Genomic DNA, 15,544 nt, shown 5'->3' with positions numbered 1-15,544 from the left:
GAGAACATCAGAGTTACTAATTGACTTTTGAATAATACCATTCGGGTTATGGCACTTGATAAGGCTAAAGAAATTTGACAGCAGAGTATGAAATCTTGGAAATGAAAGCCAAAGGGTTGCAGGTGCAACAGGAGACTGCAGATGTTGGAATCTTGAGCAAAAATATAACCAAACTGCTTGAGGAAAACTGGCTGGGTCAGGCAGCCTCTGTGAAGGGAAATGGGGAGACGGATGAAGGATCCCAACCCAAAACGTTGTCTGTCCATTTTCCTCCACAGCTGCTTCCTGGCCTGCTGAGTTCCTCCAGCTGATTGTTCATAAGGGCCAGTCTCGAATTGTCAAAATGTTATGCATCAGCAAGCTTTATTGCACAGAATTAATCTTATTCATATACTTAAATTTGAAGACTACTGGTTTAGATGGTAGCTGTTAAGTGTTTTATTCACTTATTCTATTGCACAACAAAACCCTTCAACATATTACTGAATTGGATACACTGATCAGGATAATTTGTATTCAGTGCAATATAAATGCCCTGAGCCACTGGTAGATTTTTTTTAACCTTCAGGAGAACAAGTGACTATCACAAGCCACCCACCAGCATAAGGTCATACGATATAGGGGCACAATTAGGCCATTTGGCCCATCGATCATGGCTGATCTATTTTCTCCCATCAACCCCATTCTTCTGCCTTCTCCCCGTAACCTTTGACGTCCTTATTAACCAAGAACCTATCAATCTCCGCTTTAATCCAATGACTTGACCTGCACCGCCAACTGTGGCAATGAAATCCACAGATTCACCACCCTCTGGTTAAAGAAATTCCTCCCCATCTCCATTCTAAAGGTGTGTCCTTTTATTCTGAAGCTGTGTCCCTTGGTGATATAGACACTCCAACTGCTGGAAACACCCTCTCCACATCCACTGTGTCTAGGCCTTTATTATCCAGTAGGTTTCAATAAGATCCCACCCTCATCCTTCCAAACTCCAGTGAGTGCAGGTCTAGATAAAAGGTTGGAATTGATGCCATTTCTAAAATTCCATTCCGAACCCATTTCTGAAACAGTGCATGTTTTGATGATAGTCATAAGTGAAAGCAGTACAGGAACACAATGACTCATAAACACTATTTTTAAAAGTAATTCATATGCGGAATTAAATACAGGAAGCTGCATTACAAAGTTACCACAGTCCTTAAGCAGAACATGTGCAGTGTCAATTCTGTTCCCCAAACAACCTATTCATCAGCACCAAATGCTCATTAACTTGTAAAATCGACAAATCCCACCGAAAAATCCACGTACTAAAACGGGTTTTTGCCTTCAAAAGAATAATCACATCAAATTCCTCCAACTTCCTTGAAGATGCAAGGAATTTCACAGCAGCCGTGTTACTTTAATACTGTGTGGGAAGGAACTGCAGATGCTGGTTTACACCGAAGATAGACACAAAATGCTGGAGTACCTCAGCGGGACAGGCAGCATCTCTGGATGGAAGGAATGGGTGACTTTTCGGGTCAAGACCCTTCTTCAGACTCCGTTTTGGGTCGAGACCCTTCTTCAGTTCTGTTCTGCATTCTGAATAATGTTCTGCATTCATCACCATACACAATTGTTCCAGGCCTTACACAGTAGAACTCTAAATTCACACTTGTACAATTGAACGAATGTAGCACACCACTGTTTACAAACCTGCTCATGTTTGTCTTGAAGGACACAAAGTGCTGGAGTAGTTCAACTGGTCAGGCAGCATTCCTGAAGAACATGGATAGGCGACCTATAGGGACGAGAACCTTCTTCAGATTGATTGTAGGGGAGGGGAGAAGAAAGCTGGAAAACGGGAGAGGCAGGACAAAGCATGGCAGGTAATAGGTCGACACAGGTGGGGAGGGGTGGGCTTGATAGGCAGTTGATTGGAACAAAGGCCCTGGATAAGAAAGGAAGGAAGATGTGAGAGAGGTTTGAAGATTTGTGGATTGTGAAGCCAGAGGTAGTCCACAGAGGGAGTCTGAAGAAGGGTCTCGACCCGAAACGTCACGCATTCCTTCTCTCCAGAGATGCTGCTTGGCCCGCTGAGTTACTCCAGTTTTTTGTGTCTATCTTTGGTTTAAACCAGCATCTGCAGTTCCTTCTTACCCACAACTCTTTAAACCTGTCTTACACCTTCCTTCCTTTCTGCAGTGAAGAAGGGTCTCGACCCTAAATGTCATCTTATCCTTTTCTCCAGAGATGCTGCCTGACTCGCTGAGTTACTCCAGCATTGTGTCCATCTTCTTTGATGCAGCTCTTTGTTTCTATATGCCTGTCCTGAGCTTAACTCTTCGCTGTAGAAGTTGCAGACAATATCTTGGTATTCAGAAAAGAAACAACACTTCTAAAAGATGATAAATGTAGTGAATGAAGGCAATTTGTTACAAAGCTCCACACAAAGAGACTTCAAATTCCAAAGGAGCACGTCTAACAAACTGAAAATAAAAAGGCTGACCCAAGTTCATGAAATACCAACACATTTGGGAATTCCATTTTAACCTTAAAGTAATTATTGTCCAGGTATACAGATCTGCAGCATAACAGGATGCAAGTCTCCATTGTTTATTGTTAAATTAATAGATCACCAGGGCGGGTGCAAAGTGAAAGTTAACAGCTGCCCTTAAAGTTGGAGGTTTTTAGTTTTAGCTTCGAGAAACAGCATGGGAACAGGCCCTTTGGTCCACCAAGTCCATGCTAACCGTCAATCACCAGTACACTAGTTCTATGTTATCCCACTTTCACATCCTGCACACTAGAAGCAATTTACCGAAGCCAATTAACCTACAAACCTGCATGTCTTTGCAATGTGGGAGAAAACCGGATCACCCAGAGAAAACCCACGTGGTCACAGGAAAACGCATTAACTCCTCACAGACAGCACCTGTAGTCAGGATCGAACCTGGGCCTCTGGCACTGTGAGGCAGCAGTTCTAAAGCTGCACCACTGCACCATCCACTAATCGACGTGGAGGGTGTGGTGTAGGGATTGGAAGGTGGGGGCGAGAAAATTGATAAATATCACTAACCTCCCCCCCCCCCCCGCCCCACTCCTAATAAAACTAAAGAGCCACAGGAGACACAAGGGACTGCAGATGCTGGAAACTTGAGCAAAACCCAAAGTGCTGCAGTAACTCAGCGGGTCAGGCAGCATCTCTGGAGGGTATGGACAGATGGCGTTTCAGATTGATATCGTTCAAACTCCTGGTGTTCTGATCCAAAATGTTATCTGTCTATTCCCTCCCCAGAAAACTAAGGATCCCGTGACTGTCTCAGTAGCCAGAATTTCCCCATCTCCTGAACAGCTTCCCACTGTCCCCAGTAACAGAAAAATAATTGTGAATGGGGATGGCAAATGAAGGACATCGTGAAACAAGTGAAGTGGCCCGTGCCACAGAGAAGCTGGTCTGTGTGGTAATAGCAAGTTGTCACTACCTTATAGCGCAAGAGACCTGGGTTCGTTCCTGACTACCGGTGCTGCCTGTATGGAGTTTGTACGTTCTCCCTGTGACCATGTGGGGTTTTTCCGGGTGCTCCGCTTTCCCCCCACATTTCAAAGACGTGCAGGTTTGTTGGTTAATTGGGTTAATTCTGTAAATTGCCCCTAGTGTGTTGGATGTGAAAATGGGACAACATGGAACTAATGTACAGGTAATTGTTAGTGGGCGTTGACTTGGTCGGCTGAAGGGCCTGTTTCCACATTGTATGTGCAAACTAAACTGGATCAGATCAATTATTCCACGTACATAGGGAAAAAACAATGTTCTGCAATTCCCATTAGCCAGGTTCTAAATATCTGACAATGTTCACTGCAGTGCTGGCCAGAATCAGAACTCCAGCTATAAAGCACCTATAAATGCTTTAGTGGCTATGTTTCTTTGAAGTGGCTTCTTAAGTCAGTGACAGAGATTGCAAATCCTTTGAACACCTGCAAAAGGAGGACCCCCACTGAAACTGTGATAAATCCACACAGCATACCCAGAAAGTCCACAACACTGACGTCGCTCCATTCCTGAAAGAGGATTCCAGATGACAATATGACAAAAACTGTAAAAAACACGTAATATATAGCACCAAACAAGGAGGAATCAAAGCAGTGCAGTGCCTTATTAATATAGATAAACTGCAGAAAAATACTGCACAGCAGTGTTGTTAGCAGAATGATAGAAAGGTACAGGGCTCTTTGACTTGCTGGGTTATTGCTGAATGCATCTTGAGTGGCTATGCCAATGCCTTTACTGCTTGGCACAGTGAAAGTGCCCAGCAGTGAACAAATGCCAATGTAGACAATAATGTTGGTCGAGCCATGGGAAGGTGCAATCCAGAAGATCAGCAATACAAGAAGTGCGAGAACAATGCAGATATAGCCGAGAAACACTGTAAAGGAAAAACATTTTGAAAATGGTCAAACGTTTTAAACCACTTTATTTCCCTTCTCCCAACCCACTAAGTCAAACATGTGTATTGCAATAGGCATTGCAATAAGCTTATTATATTTATTAATCCTACCACATGCACAGTGGACCTAGTGCTTGGATTTGTGCTGTGTGAATCAACAATGAGAACAAAGATCAGTACAGCACAGGAGCAGAACCTTCGGCCCACAATATCTGTGCCAAACGTGACGCCAAAATAAACTAATATCAACTGCCTGCTTGCCACAATTGTATTTTATTCCCTCTGAAATGCTGATTCTTTTTCTGATGGCTGCTTGACTGAACAGAGGATTTGAATCACACCTCATCACGATCTCAGCACTGCACTCTGTGGAATTTGCACTAAGGTTGTGCTCTGCACTCTGGCTTACACTATGCTGGTCTTGTTTACCACAAATAATTAATAATTTATTATGTATTATTTTGGTGTGTCGTCACATATTTGTGCCTATAAAGCTGCAGCAAGTAAGATTTTCATTGTTCTGTTCCCATTGCATATTACAATTAAACTATAGCAGTCTAACACGTTTAATCAAGCCCTTTTTGTTGCAAGACACTGCATCTCTTTCAGTCAGATAATAAATAAAATAAATAGCAATGACAAGGTCCAAATGGATTAATGATGCAGTGGTTAACATTGTTGCCTCACAGTTCCAGGGACCCGAGTTCGATCCTAATCCCGGGTGCTGTCTGCGTGGAGTTTGCATGTTCTTTGTGCTACCTTCAGCAGCCCTGGTTTCCTCCCACATTCCTAATGGTGTGCTGGTAGGTTAATTGGTTATGTTAATTGTCCCTTAAGTAGCAAAAATGATCAAAAGGGGAGTTACTGAGAAAATAGGTTGCAGGGATAAACGGAAATAAGGGGAACGGGAATGGGATTAGCCTGTTGGGAGATAGCATGGGTTGCGTGGGCCAAATGGCCTCCCCTGTGTCACAAAATAAGATACTCAAATGCTAGATGCCCCCACTACTAATCTAAGAGATGAAATTTGTAATTTTGTGCAAAATTATCACTAGTAATATCCCAATAAATTGAAAATAGGCTGACATGATAATAATTTAAAAAAATAACAAACTCAACTAACGTAATATTAAATCACTTTCCAATAATAAGTGAATGAATCAACAGAACTAGATTAACTGCAGAATTACAACCCAACCAGCAGGTGACCCGAATATACAAGGAGGAGCTTCAATCATAATCTCCTTGACTTTTACAGGGCATAATTGTGAAATATATCATGAAAGAAGCCTTACTACATAGAAGGGTGGTGTTCCAGACAACTGTTGATGATAAACTATTTCAGTTAAAGGAATAGAATTGAAGTAAAATTTAGACTGGACTAATCTGCAACAGTGGATTAATGTTGGGAGTGTTTACATCGAACAATACGACTTGACATTTAGGGTTTGGTTTAAGTTTTGTGTTGTCACTTATACCATGGTACAATGAAAAGCTTTGTTTTGTTTGCTATCCAATTCGATTAGATAATATTCTACATAAATACAATGAATTTACTCAGAAGGTGGTGGCTATGTGGAATGGATTGCCAGAGGTAGTTCAGGCAGGTGAAATAATATTTAAAAGGCACTCGGACAGGTCCATGGATGGGAAAGGATTAGAGGAATACGGATCAAATGCAGGCAAATGGGACTAGTTTAGATAGGGCATCTTGGTCGGCATGGACACGTTGGGCTGAAGGGCCTGTTATTTCCATGCTGTAAGACTATGACTCCAATTCATACTCAAGTCCAATAGTAAAGCAAAGGGGAAGACACAGGGTAACAAATAATATTTCTCAGCATTACAACGCCTCTGTTCAATAAACAAAGTCCAATGTCCTCAATGGGGTTGAGGTGAATCGGACAGTCCCCTGGCTTATCGAAGGATCATTCAGAAGTCAGATAACAGAGTAGCATAAGCTGTTCCTGAGAAGGTTACACCTATCCATTGTTTCTAATTTGTATTCATAACGCAAGAACAACTTTATATAAAAAACAGGCACAAAGTGCTGAGATAACTCAGCTGGTCTGGTGGCATCTATGGAGAACATGTATAACAGATGATGTGTGTAGGAAGGAACTGCAGATGCTGGTTTAAACCGAAGATAGACACAAAATGCTGGAGTAACTCAGTGGGACAGGCAGCATCTCTGGATATAAGGAATGGGTGAAGTTTCGGGTCAAGACCATTCTTCAGACTGAATCGGGGAGAGGGAGATACAGAGTAAGGAAGTTTAAGGTGTGAAAACGAGACAAAGGGGATGGAGATAAAGGAAAATGTAGACTAGATCATTGTTAGCTAGGAGAAGGTAACAACAAAGCAAACAGAGATTAAAAATGTAATCGAGGACAGTCAGACAGGTTGTAGAACTGGGAAGGGGGGGAGTGGTGGAGAGAGAGGGAAAGCAAGAGTTACTTGAAGTTAGAGAAGAAATATTCATACCGCTGGGGTGTAAGCTGCCCAAGCAAAATGAGGTGTTGTTCCTCCAATTTGCGCTGGGCCTCAGTCTGAAGAAGGGTCCCGACCTGAAGCGTCACATCCATTTTCTTCAGAGATGCTGCCCGCCCTGCTGAGTTACTCCAGCACTTTGTGTCTTTTTTCAGTAAGCCAGCATCTGCAGTTCCTTCTCTCAACAACTTTATATGGTGACTTTAAAACAATGCGGTATCCCAATCTGCTTGTCAAGGTTATTAACACATAAGAATAAACATACAATTTTACCTGGCTCTAACAGTTTTTCTTCAAGTTGCTCCCTTGATGTTATATTGTTTGTTTTGGGAGCATGAATGAGCAGTACAACTGACCCAGCACAGTTCAGTAGACATCCTAGTTTTCCCAACAAGTTTAGTTTCTCTTGCAACATATAAGAAGCCAAGATTGACCTGGGGAATATATTAAGATGGGGAAAAGTCAGCGCACAATCCACAGCACATCTTAAAAACCTATTTATGATCAGAACAATACCTAAAACTTACAATAAACCAAAGACATTTCCTTGAATACAGTATAATAATTGGAAAAAAATTGATATTAACATTTTGGAAAAACCCAACAACCTCCACAATCAAGATGTGGATTATGGAGATGTCAGAGACCTTACATTTGGAAAAAATTAGATATGTCTTAATTGACAAAACAGAATTATTCATTAGAATATGGTCTCCATTTATAGATTACTTAAAGGGGTAGATCGGACCGGCGCGGAGGCCGGACTGAAGCCTGAACCCAAGACTAGATGAATAGTTATGTCTTCTGACCTACGGACCTATCTTCCAAGTCGTATTATTGATAGTTTATCCTATTTTTCTAATTTCTTTCTTTCTTTATTTTTCCTATCTATAAATATACATAAATAATTAGAGTCAATGTTAATATGGAACCGATAAAGGAGGATCCCAGCTACTTTGGTAACTGGGTCCCTGGAAACCTGGATATTTAATATGTAACCGTTAAACAAAGTCTGTATTGGTTTGGATTACGATATGCAGATGCCTCTAATAAAAATGTATTTAAAAAAAAAAAAAAACTATTTATGAACAAGCATTCACTTTGACAAAAGAAATCGCCAGATTCTCTTGCTCTATTATTAAGAGTTCTATGCAGGTAGTTCCAAAATTATTGAGTGCAAATGGTTCACTGCATTCAGCGTAAGTTAGAGAGAATGTTATCACAGCTTCTGAGATATTAACAATTTTAAGTTAGATTAGTCTGACAAGCTTATGTTCCTGGAAGTGGGGAGAGCTGCTGGCTCACCTGAGCCAGGTGCTAATAAACTGGCTTTGGAAGGAGATCGCATTTAAAGTAAGAACCATTCACAGGAGACACAGACAAATCAGCAGTGTAGTCACATAACTATTCACAAAATAGTTAAACCGTTACTCAGAATACCACAGGTGCCCAACCATAAACTTTGATAAGACAAAACATTTGCCAATTATTATCAATATAAACACAAAATGCTGGAGTAACTCAGCGGGTCAGGTGATATTTCAGATCAATTCCCTTTTTCAGACTATGCAAACTCAGAGTCTGAAGACGGGTCTCGACCCGAAAGGTCACCTATTCCTTCTCAACAGAGATGCTGCCTGTCCCACTGAGTTATGCCAGCATTTTGCGTCTCTCTTCGGTGTAAACCAGCATCTGCAGTTCCTTCCTACACATCATTATAAACATACAGGTCAAATAAAAACATTACCCAAATGGCACACCAAGAGCTCCTAGTGGAGTTACCAATGCAGCAGGAGCAGTGTTGTAGGCCAAGAAGTTACCTATTTGACCCAGTCCCACTGTAACATGGAGAAAATCATTAATCATTAGAAACAAAAATGTGTTTAGATACTTAACTAAAACTAGACATTCAGAGGATATGTTCAAGAATGCTATAAATAAGGAAAGGAATACAGATAGAAAAGGTTTGGAGGAATATGGGACAAATTTCAGCAAATGGTACTAGCTCAGATGGGGCATCTTAGATGGTGTGGGCGAGATGGGCCAAAGGGCCTGTTTCCATGCTGGACTATGATTCTCTAAGAGGATAATGGAATACCTGAAGGCACCAATAAGTGACAACACAGGTTGTGTTGGTCTTTGACTCTACATCCACCTGTAAGACAGGTAGCAAATCCTCCAGAGTAAAATATTAACTACAACATTTGTATAGTAAAGGGAACACAAGACTATTTACTTTCTGCCACAGAATACATTGTTTACGTATCCTTGAAGGCGTGAAGTGGGGCGTCGACAGCAGCGGCGGCGAAACCTCGTGGGTCGGCCCGCGGTCGATGATAGCTTGGGGGGGGCCGCTGTGTGGGGAGAGGAAGAACAATGGAGGACCCAGCGTGGGAGGACCACCGTGAGGGAGGTGGGGGGAGAACAATGAACAATTGGGGAGGGTGGGAGAATAAAGGACAATGGGAACCCCGCGTGGGGGGAGGAAAACAAAAGGAGGCGCTTTGTAACTTTGTCAGCGCGGTTGGCAAGCAAAGAATTTCACTGTGCCTAGTCACATGTGACAATAAAGTTAAACATAGAAACATAGAAAATAGGTGCAGGAAAAGGCCACTTGTCCCTTCAAGCCTGAACCACCATTCATTGTGATCATGGCTGATCATCCACAATCAGTAACCCGTGCCTGCCTTCTCCCCATATCCCTTGATTCCGCTTTCCCCTAGAGCTCTATCTAACTCTCTTTTAAATTCAACCAGTGAATTGGCGTCTACTGCTTTCCGTGACAGGGAATTCCACAAATTCACAACTCTCTGGGTGAAAAAGTTTTAAATGGCCTCCCCATTATTCCCCATCGGGTCAGTGAAGAGAGAACCAAAGTACCTGTCCAACTCTTCTGCCAGGTACTTTCCAGGTACTTCTGCCAGGTACTTTCCAGGTACTTCTGCCAGGTACTTCTGCCAGGTATTCTATTCCATTCCATATATACACACACACACACGCACTGAACTTGTGTATTATATTGTTTACAGTGCACTATGCTTACATATTCTGTTGTGCTGCTGCAAGTCAGAAATTAATTGTTCTATCTGGGACAATAAAACACTCTTGACTCTTCCGACCCTCCTCAAAACATGCCCAATTTTGCCAGCTTATTCCATTTCAGACCTCCCAAATACCACCATTCAGGCCATTCACATATTCTCCATGTCGAGTAAATACATTTCATTCACGGGTACTGCTAATTCCAATATGAACATGGTTTCAGTAATAACAAGTTATATTTACACAGTGTTTTCTTTTGGACACTGCAGCTGGTAGAACAACTGCCTCAAGTATGCCATAGAACAGGGTGCTCCGGTTTCCTCCCACATTCCAAAGACGTGCAGGTTTGTAGGTTAATTGGCTTCTGTAATTTGCCCCTAGTGTGTAGAATAGAACTAGTGTACGGGTGATTGCTGGTCAGCGATGACTCGATAGGCAGAAGGTCCTGTTTCCATGCTATATATCTAAACAAAGCTAAAAAGGTGATTTTGAGGGTCATCTTGAATGAGGAAGAGGCAGGAAGGATTAGAGAAAGATTTTTTTAAATCTCAGAAGTCTAGATGGTTACGCCTTTGTGTGAAAGGAATATCTGACCGGAGGAACACACATGGATCTCATTGGAAACATGAACTGCAGTAAAACATAACCATCTTATAGGATTTATGGGTAGTGCCAAACACAGAGTTAGGAGAGTGAAGCAACCAACTTTTAGGAAGTGATGCCAAACATTTTGAGAAATAATACTTACTTCCTAAAGTTCCAATCCACCAGATCAATTCTGTTAAGTAGGAAGTTCCTTTTAAAAGAAGAAATGTTAACTTTTTCTCAATAAGCAACCATTTTAAAAGAAAATTTTGAAGGAAGTTATGTCACAAATTGGTTCTTGACCCAAGAATCTCTATTCCAACAACTGAACAGGACTGTCAATAACCAAGGGATAGGCACCTTGTGCCTTTGACCAAGTATGGTTAACCTTATGCCCCTGTCCCACTTAGGAAACCTGAACGGAAACCTCTGGAGACTTTGTGCCCCACCCAAGGTTTCTGTGCGGTTCCCGGAGGTTGCAGGTGGTTGCCGGAGGTTGCAGGTAGTGGAAGCAGGTAGGGAGACTGACGAAAACCTCTGGGAACCTCACGGAAAACTTGGGTGGGGCGCAAAGTCTCCAGAGGTTTCCGTTCAGGTTTCCTAAGTGGGACAGGGGCATTAGCAAAAATAAGGTTTGAAGGACTGATCATTAGGGGTGGTGGAGTTGCTGCCTTACACTGCCACAGACCTGGGTTTGATCCTGACCATGGGTCAGGCACGTGCCGTGACTAATTACTCAGGGCAGTCAGTCGGCAGTTAAAAAATCTTAAATCGCGCATGCGCAGATTGTTCTCCTCTCCGTAAGCAGTTAGTTGACTTTTATAAAGTCTTCAAAAGCCATATCTCTTAATAAGGTACCATATTTCCCGGCAATGAAGTCGCACCTGCATCGAATACGCACCCCCATTTTGAGTTGCTAAATTTTGAAAGAAGGCTTGCGGGACATAGAATTTCTCACGTTCAAAAAATAAAAAATAAATAAAGTACCAATTCAATTTACCCAAGGCTTCCAAGTCTCCTTCATTCTGAATTACTGAATGGGTGGGGGGTGGAGGGCGACGGTAGGTGGAGAGATGGTGGGAAAAACGGGAGCACATTGGAACAAGTTGAATCAGTTGTGATCTTATTGAATGACAATACTAGTTCAAAGGAACGATTGGGGGGGGGAAGAGTTCCTTTCGCAGCGTGTGGGGAGTCTGGCCAGGGGTAAAGTTGCGGGGATGGCAGGAGCGTTGAGAAGGAGAGGGTCGGGGATCATGCCAGTAACCCCCTCATTCACCACTGCCACGGCGCTCCGGGCGTGGAGACACCGCATTGTGGCCGGGGAGGGAAGTAGCTCGGGTGGCTGCGAGGGGCCGCCTGGACCTCAGCGCTTTTTGCCGGCCTGCTCACCTCTGGCAGTGCTCTCCTGCCGCTCGCCGGCCTCGCCCATGTCAGCCGCTTCCCGCAAATCCTTAAATTCCGACTGCCGCCGGGAGCAGGACATGGCCTCAATTGCTGCACTGGGTGACACTGCATGGCATTCACTGCTGGGTCCGTGTCTTTCAATGTGGACCGGACAGTGAGGGGACCAGCTCAATAGCAAAGATCAGGACAGCGGGCGGTGGAGCTTATTCCTGTGTCAGCGCGAACAAGGGACTAATTGAGGTTACCCGCACTGACACAGGAGTAAACTTCATCGTCCACTGTCCTGTTATCCATCGCCCGCTGACCCGCTCTTGAGCTGGTTGCTGGCATGATCCCCAAGCTCCTCCTTCTCAACGCTCCTGCCCTCCCCGCAACTTTACCCCTGGCCAGACTCCCCACACTCTGTGAAAGGAACACTCCCCCGCCCCAGCGGCGCTGTCCTTTTACAGCCGCTTCCCACTTTACAGCCGCTTCCCATCAGCTGCCAGCAATGAGGGATAGACTTGGCTATCCCTCAGTACACCAGCATCGTTCTTGATGTTGCTGTACTGAGGGATGGCCAGGTCTATCTTTCCTGGCTAACAACCTAACGGCCTCCTAGACGCATGTAAATTTTCGTGCCTTATTTTTGGGTAAAAAATAAGTTATTCATTCCGGGAAATACAGTATTTAAGTAAGAAAGTAAGTAAGTAAGTTTATTGGCCAAGTATTCACATACAAGGAATTTGCCTTGGTGCTCTGCCCACATGACATACACTGACAGTTACGAATGACTCAGAAAACACTAAAAATTAATAATAATAAAACATTAATGATAAAACACCATTGATCAAGCATGTGAACCAACAAAATACCAGATCAAAGGAAGGCTACAGATTTTTGGCTGTTGAGTAGAGCAATTACTCGTGGATAAAAACTGTTTTTATGCCTGGCTGTGGCAGCTTTGACAATCCGGAGTCGCCTTCCAGAGGGAAGTTGTTAGCTATGGGATATAATTAGCATATAATTAGTATATGTGATGTCTTGTGAAGTACGCATGTGCAGGGGGAGTCGGAAGGTGGCGTTCTGGAATAAAGACGTTTGTAAGAGTACTCCCGTGTCTGAGCCTTATTGAAGTCTGTTCCAAGCATCCAAATACACAACAGAAGTGATTCAAAGAGTTTGTGGCCAGGGTGAGAGGGGTCAGAAATGATCTTGCCCACTCGCTTCCTGGCCCTTGCAGTGTACAGTTCATCAATGGAGGGAAGGTTGCAGCCAATAACCAATAGCTCAGAGGGTGGTGGAGGCAGGTTCTCTGGATGCTTTCAAGAGAGAGCTAGATAGGGCTCTTAGAAATAGCAGAGTCAGGGTATATGGGGAGAAGGCAGGAACGGTGTACTGGTTGGGGATGATCAGCCATGATCACATTGAATGGCGGTACTGGCTCGATGGGCCGAATGGCCTACTCCTGCACCTATTGTCTATTGTCTAAAAACAGTCTATCCATTGATTCCACTAGCTCCTAGAGCTCTAATGACAATCCATGTTTGAAAAACCCGCCAAGAAGCTTGCGCTGCGCATGCGCAGTATGCATTACGCAGTCCACAGTCCACAGTGCAAAGGCAGAATTTCAGCTGCCTTCAGCTCCCCTTATCATTGAAGGCTTGAAGCAGCGTCGATGGCACGTCAGCTGCACAGACTTTCGCGTATTACATGTACTGCGCATGAAAGGCCTGGAGAATTATGCCTACCCAAGAGATCGATCTCTTAGGTAGGAATAAATCTCCAGTGCCTTTACATTTAATAATTAACATTTTATAATTTTAGTCAGGGTAGGCAGTGCTTACCTTGCCTACCCTGATGGCATGTTCTCCCAGTGACTGCGTGGGTTTTCCCTGGGTGCTCTGGTTTTGACCCACTCTCCAAAGACATGCAGGTTTGTAGGTTACTTGGCTTCTATAAAATTCTCACTGGTGAGTAGGATAGAACTTATGTACAGGTGATCGTGGGTCAGCGAGTTGGACTCGGTGAGCTGAAGGGCCTGTTTCCAGCTGAATCTCTAAACCTAAACTATTTATTTTGCATCATATTTTCTCATGTACACCAAATCTCATTTTAATTAACAGGCTAGTTATAACCAGTTATGTGTCAGTCTGCTTTGCAATAGCAAGTCACACACAGTCTGGTGTCCTACAACCACAACTTTAGACCAGACCATTCTGACGTGATCGAAAAGAGCAAACTTCCTCAATTTATTGGTTTATATGTCATGTGCTTCTTTGCATCATGCAATTCATTCAAATTCCCCAATTTCAGCTTTGTTTCCTTCTTTGGTAAACTTATAGTTCCGCGACGAGCAAAGAATAACTTTTCCCAATCTACCACAAAGGAGGAACTCAGTGGGTCTGGCAGCATTTGTGGAGGGAATGGACAGGCAATGTTTCAGGTCAGGAACCTGCATTCCAGCATCTGCAGTTTCTTGTATCTCCATTTTTTTCAATCTACCTTTGCCTTCATCGGCAAGGATATTGAGTGAAAAGTTGGGACATCGCGTTGTTGGTGAGACCACACTAACAATGGCCTGTTTCCTTTATCATCATTACTTTTTTGCATATATTTTATTTTCATGCGTTCTATATCTCTCTACATCACCGTCTATATCTCTCGTTTCCCTCTCCCCTGAATCTCCGACTGAAGAAGGGTCTCGACCCGAAACATCACCTATCCCTTTTCTCAGAGATGCTGCCTGCCCAGCTGAGTTAATCCAGCCTTTTGTGTCTATCTTCAGTTTAAAGCAACATTATGCAGTTCCTTAATTCACAATTATCATGTTGTCTGGCAATTGCACACATTCCACTAAAGTGCAAATGTTTCTTTAACTTGATGATTTTTTGGGGGGAGGGGGAGGGGTTGAGATTTGTTTACACACCTCTGCTCTCAGCACGAAGGATGCCTTTCCTCTGCAAAACGAAAGTGGAGCCATTGACTATGCTGGAGAGCACGGCTACAGCGAGCCCCGTGGAGGCGGCTGCACTTGGCTCCATCCTGGCTCAGGTACCAGTCAGTGTTCGCAGCTCGCAGTCACTCCCACACCAACGCCGCACCGCAACGCTGCAGAACAATTCGGGTCTTTCAAATGAAAAAAATCAAGGCATTTAATTTCCAACTCGATGAAAATAATACTCGTAAAAAAAAATTCCACCGAAAACTATTAAAAGCAAAGTCCCTACTTCCGCATGCAGGACCCTTGTTCCCACATGCGCAGTCGGGAAATAAACTTGCACAAGCGCTTTCTCCACGACATTCCTCGCCGCCTCTGCAGTGGCGCACCCTTATTGTGCTCTCACTGCTATACTAGACACCAAAATGCCATGTTCAAATACGCCAATAATTATTTTCCAGGGTTACTAAATTCCCCACACAATCATGTCTGAATTTATTTTTAAATGATCCCAAAAAATTACAATAGGATGACCCACTGTTGATAACAGAACATTACACATTCTTTGTTCAAGAAGGAACTGCAGATGCTGGAAGATAGAAGGTACACAAAAATGCTGGAGAAACTCAGAGAGGGCAGAAGCATCTATGGAGCGAAGGAAATAGGCGACGTTTCT

The 15,544-nt window shown here is 43.3% G+C and overlaps 1 protein-coding gene and 1 long non-coding RNA gene across 3 annotated transcripts; both read right to left on the bottom strand.

Annotated features, from left to right (window-relative positions):
* Window positions 1–1,261: 1,261 nt before the first annotated feature.
* Window positions 1,262–2,806, bottom strand: LOC116974612. Its single transcript, XR_004412399.1, has 2 exons — window positions 2,144–2,806; window positions 1,262–1,695 (listed from the first exon to the last, which is right to left on the bottom strand). It is a non-coding gene; the product is annotated as an uncharacterized LOC116974612 (long non-coding RNA).
* Window positions 2,807–2,873: 67 nt separating this feature from the next.
* Window positions 2,874–15,243, bottom strand: nipa1 (NIPA magnesium transporter 1). Of its 2 annotated transcripts, XM_033023275.1 has the most exons (6): window positions 15,158–15,243; window positions 14,857–15,056; window positions 10,705–10,752; window positions 8,662–8,752; window positions 7,188–7,348; window positions 2,874–4,403 (listed from the first exon to the last, which is right to left on the bottom strand). In XM_033023275.1, the coding sequence occupies exons 2-6, from the start codon at window positions 14,969–14,971 to the stop codon at window positions 3,895–3,897; spliced, it is 924 nt and encodes a 307-aa protein (XP_032879166.1). In that variant the 5' UTR covers window positions 14,972–15,056; window positions 15,158–15,243; the 3' UTR covers window positions 2,874–3,894. The 2 variants fall into 2 exon arrangements, with proteins under 2 accessions (XP_032879166.1, XP_032879165.1); XM_033023274.1 differs by having other exon boundaries at window positions 14,857–15,243.
* Window positions 15,244–15,544: the final 301 nt, after the last annotated feature.

The sequence above is a fragment of the Amblyraja radiata genome, chromosome 6, assembly GCF_010909765.2.
Source record: "Amblyraja radiata isolate CabotCenter1 chromosome 6, sAmbRad1.1.pri, whole genome shotgun sequence".
Classification (NCBI taxonomy): domain Eukaryota; kingdom Metazoa; phylum Chordata; class Chondrichthyes; order Rajiformes; family Rajidae; genus Amblyraja; species Amblyraja radiata.
The sequence above is the reverse complement of the archived record's forward strand: the minus strand, read 5'-3'. Positions and strand labels throughout refer to the sequence as shown.

Bases quoted from the DNA above. Each gene is read 5' to 3' on its own strand.
- nipa1 (XM_033023274.1), bottom strand. From the start codon at position 14,971: ATGGAGCCAAGTGCAGCCGCCTCCACGGGGCTCGCTGTAGCCGTGCTC. The intron at 8,753-10,704 runs GTAAGTATTATT...TCCATGTTACAG, and splicing joins GTGGATTGGAACTTTAGGAA to TGGGACTGGGTCAAATAGGT. The intron at 4,404-7,187 runs GTAAAATTGTAT...TTTCCTTTACAG, and splicing joins AGAAAAACTGTTAGAGCCAG to TGTTTCTCGGCTATATCTGC.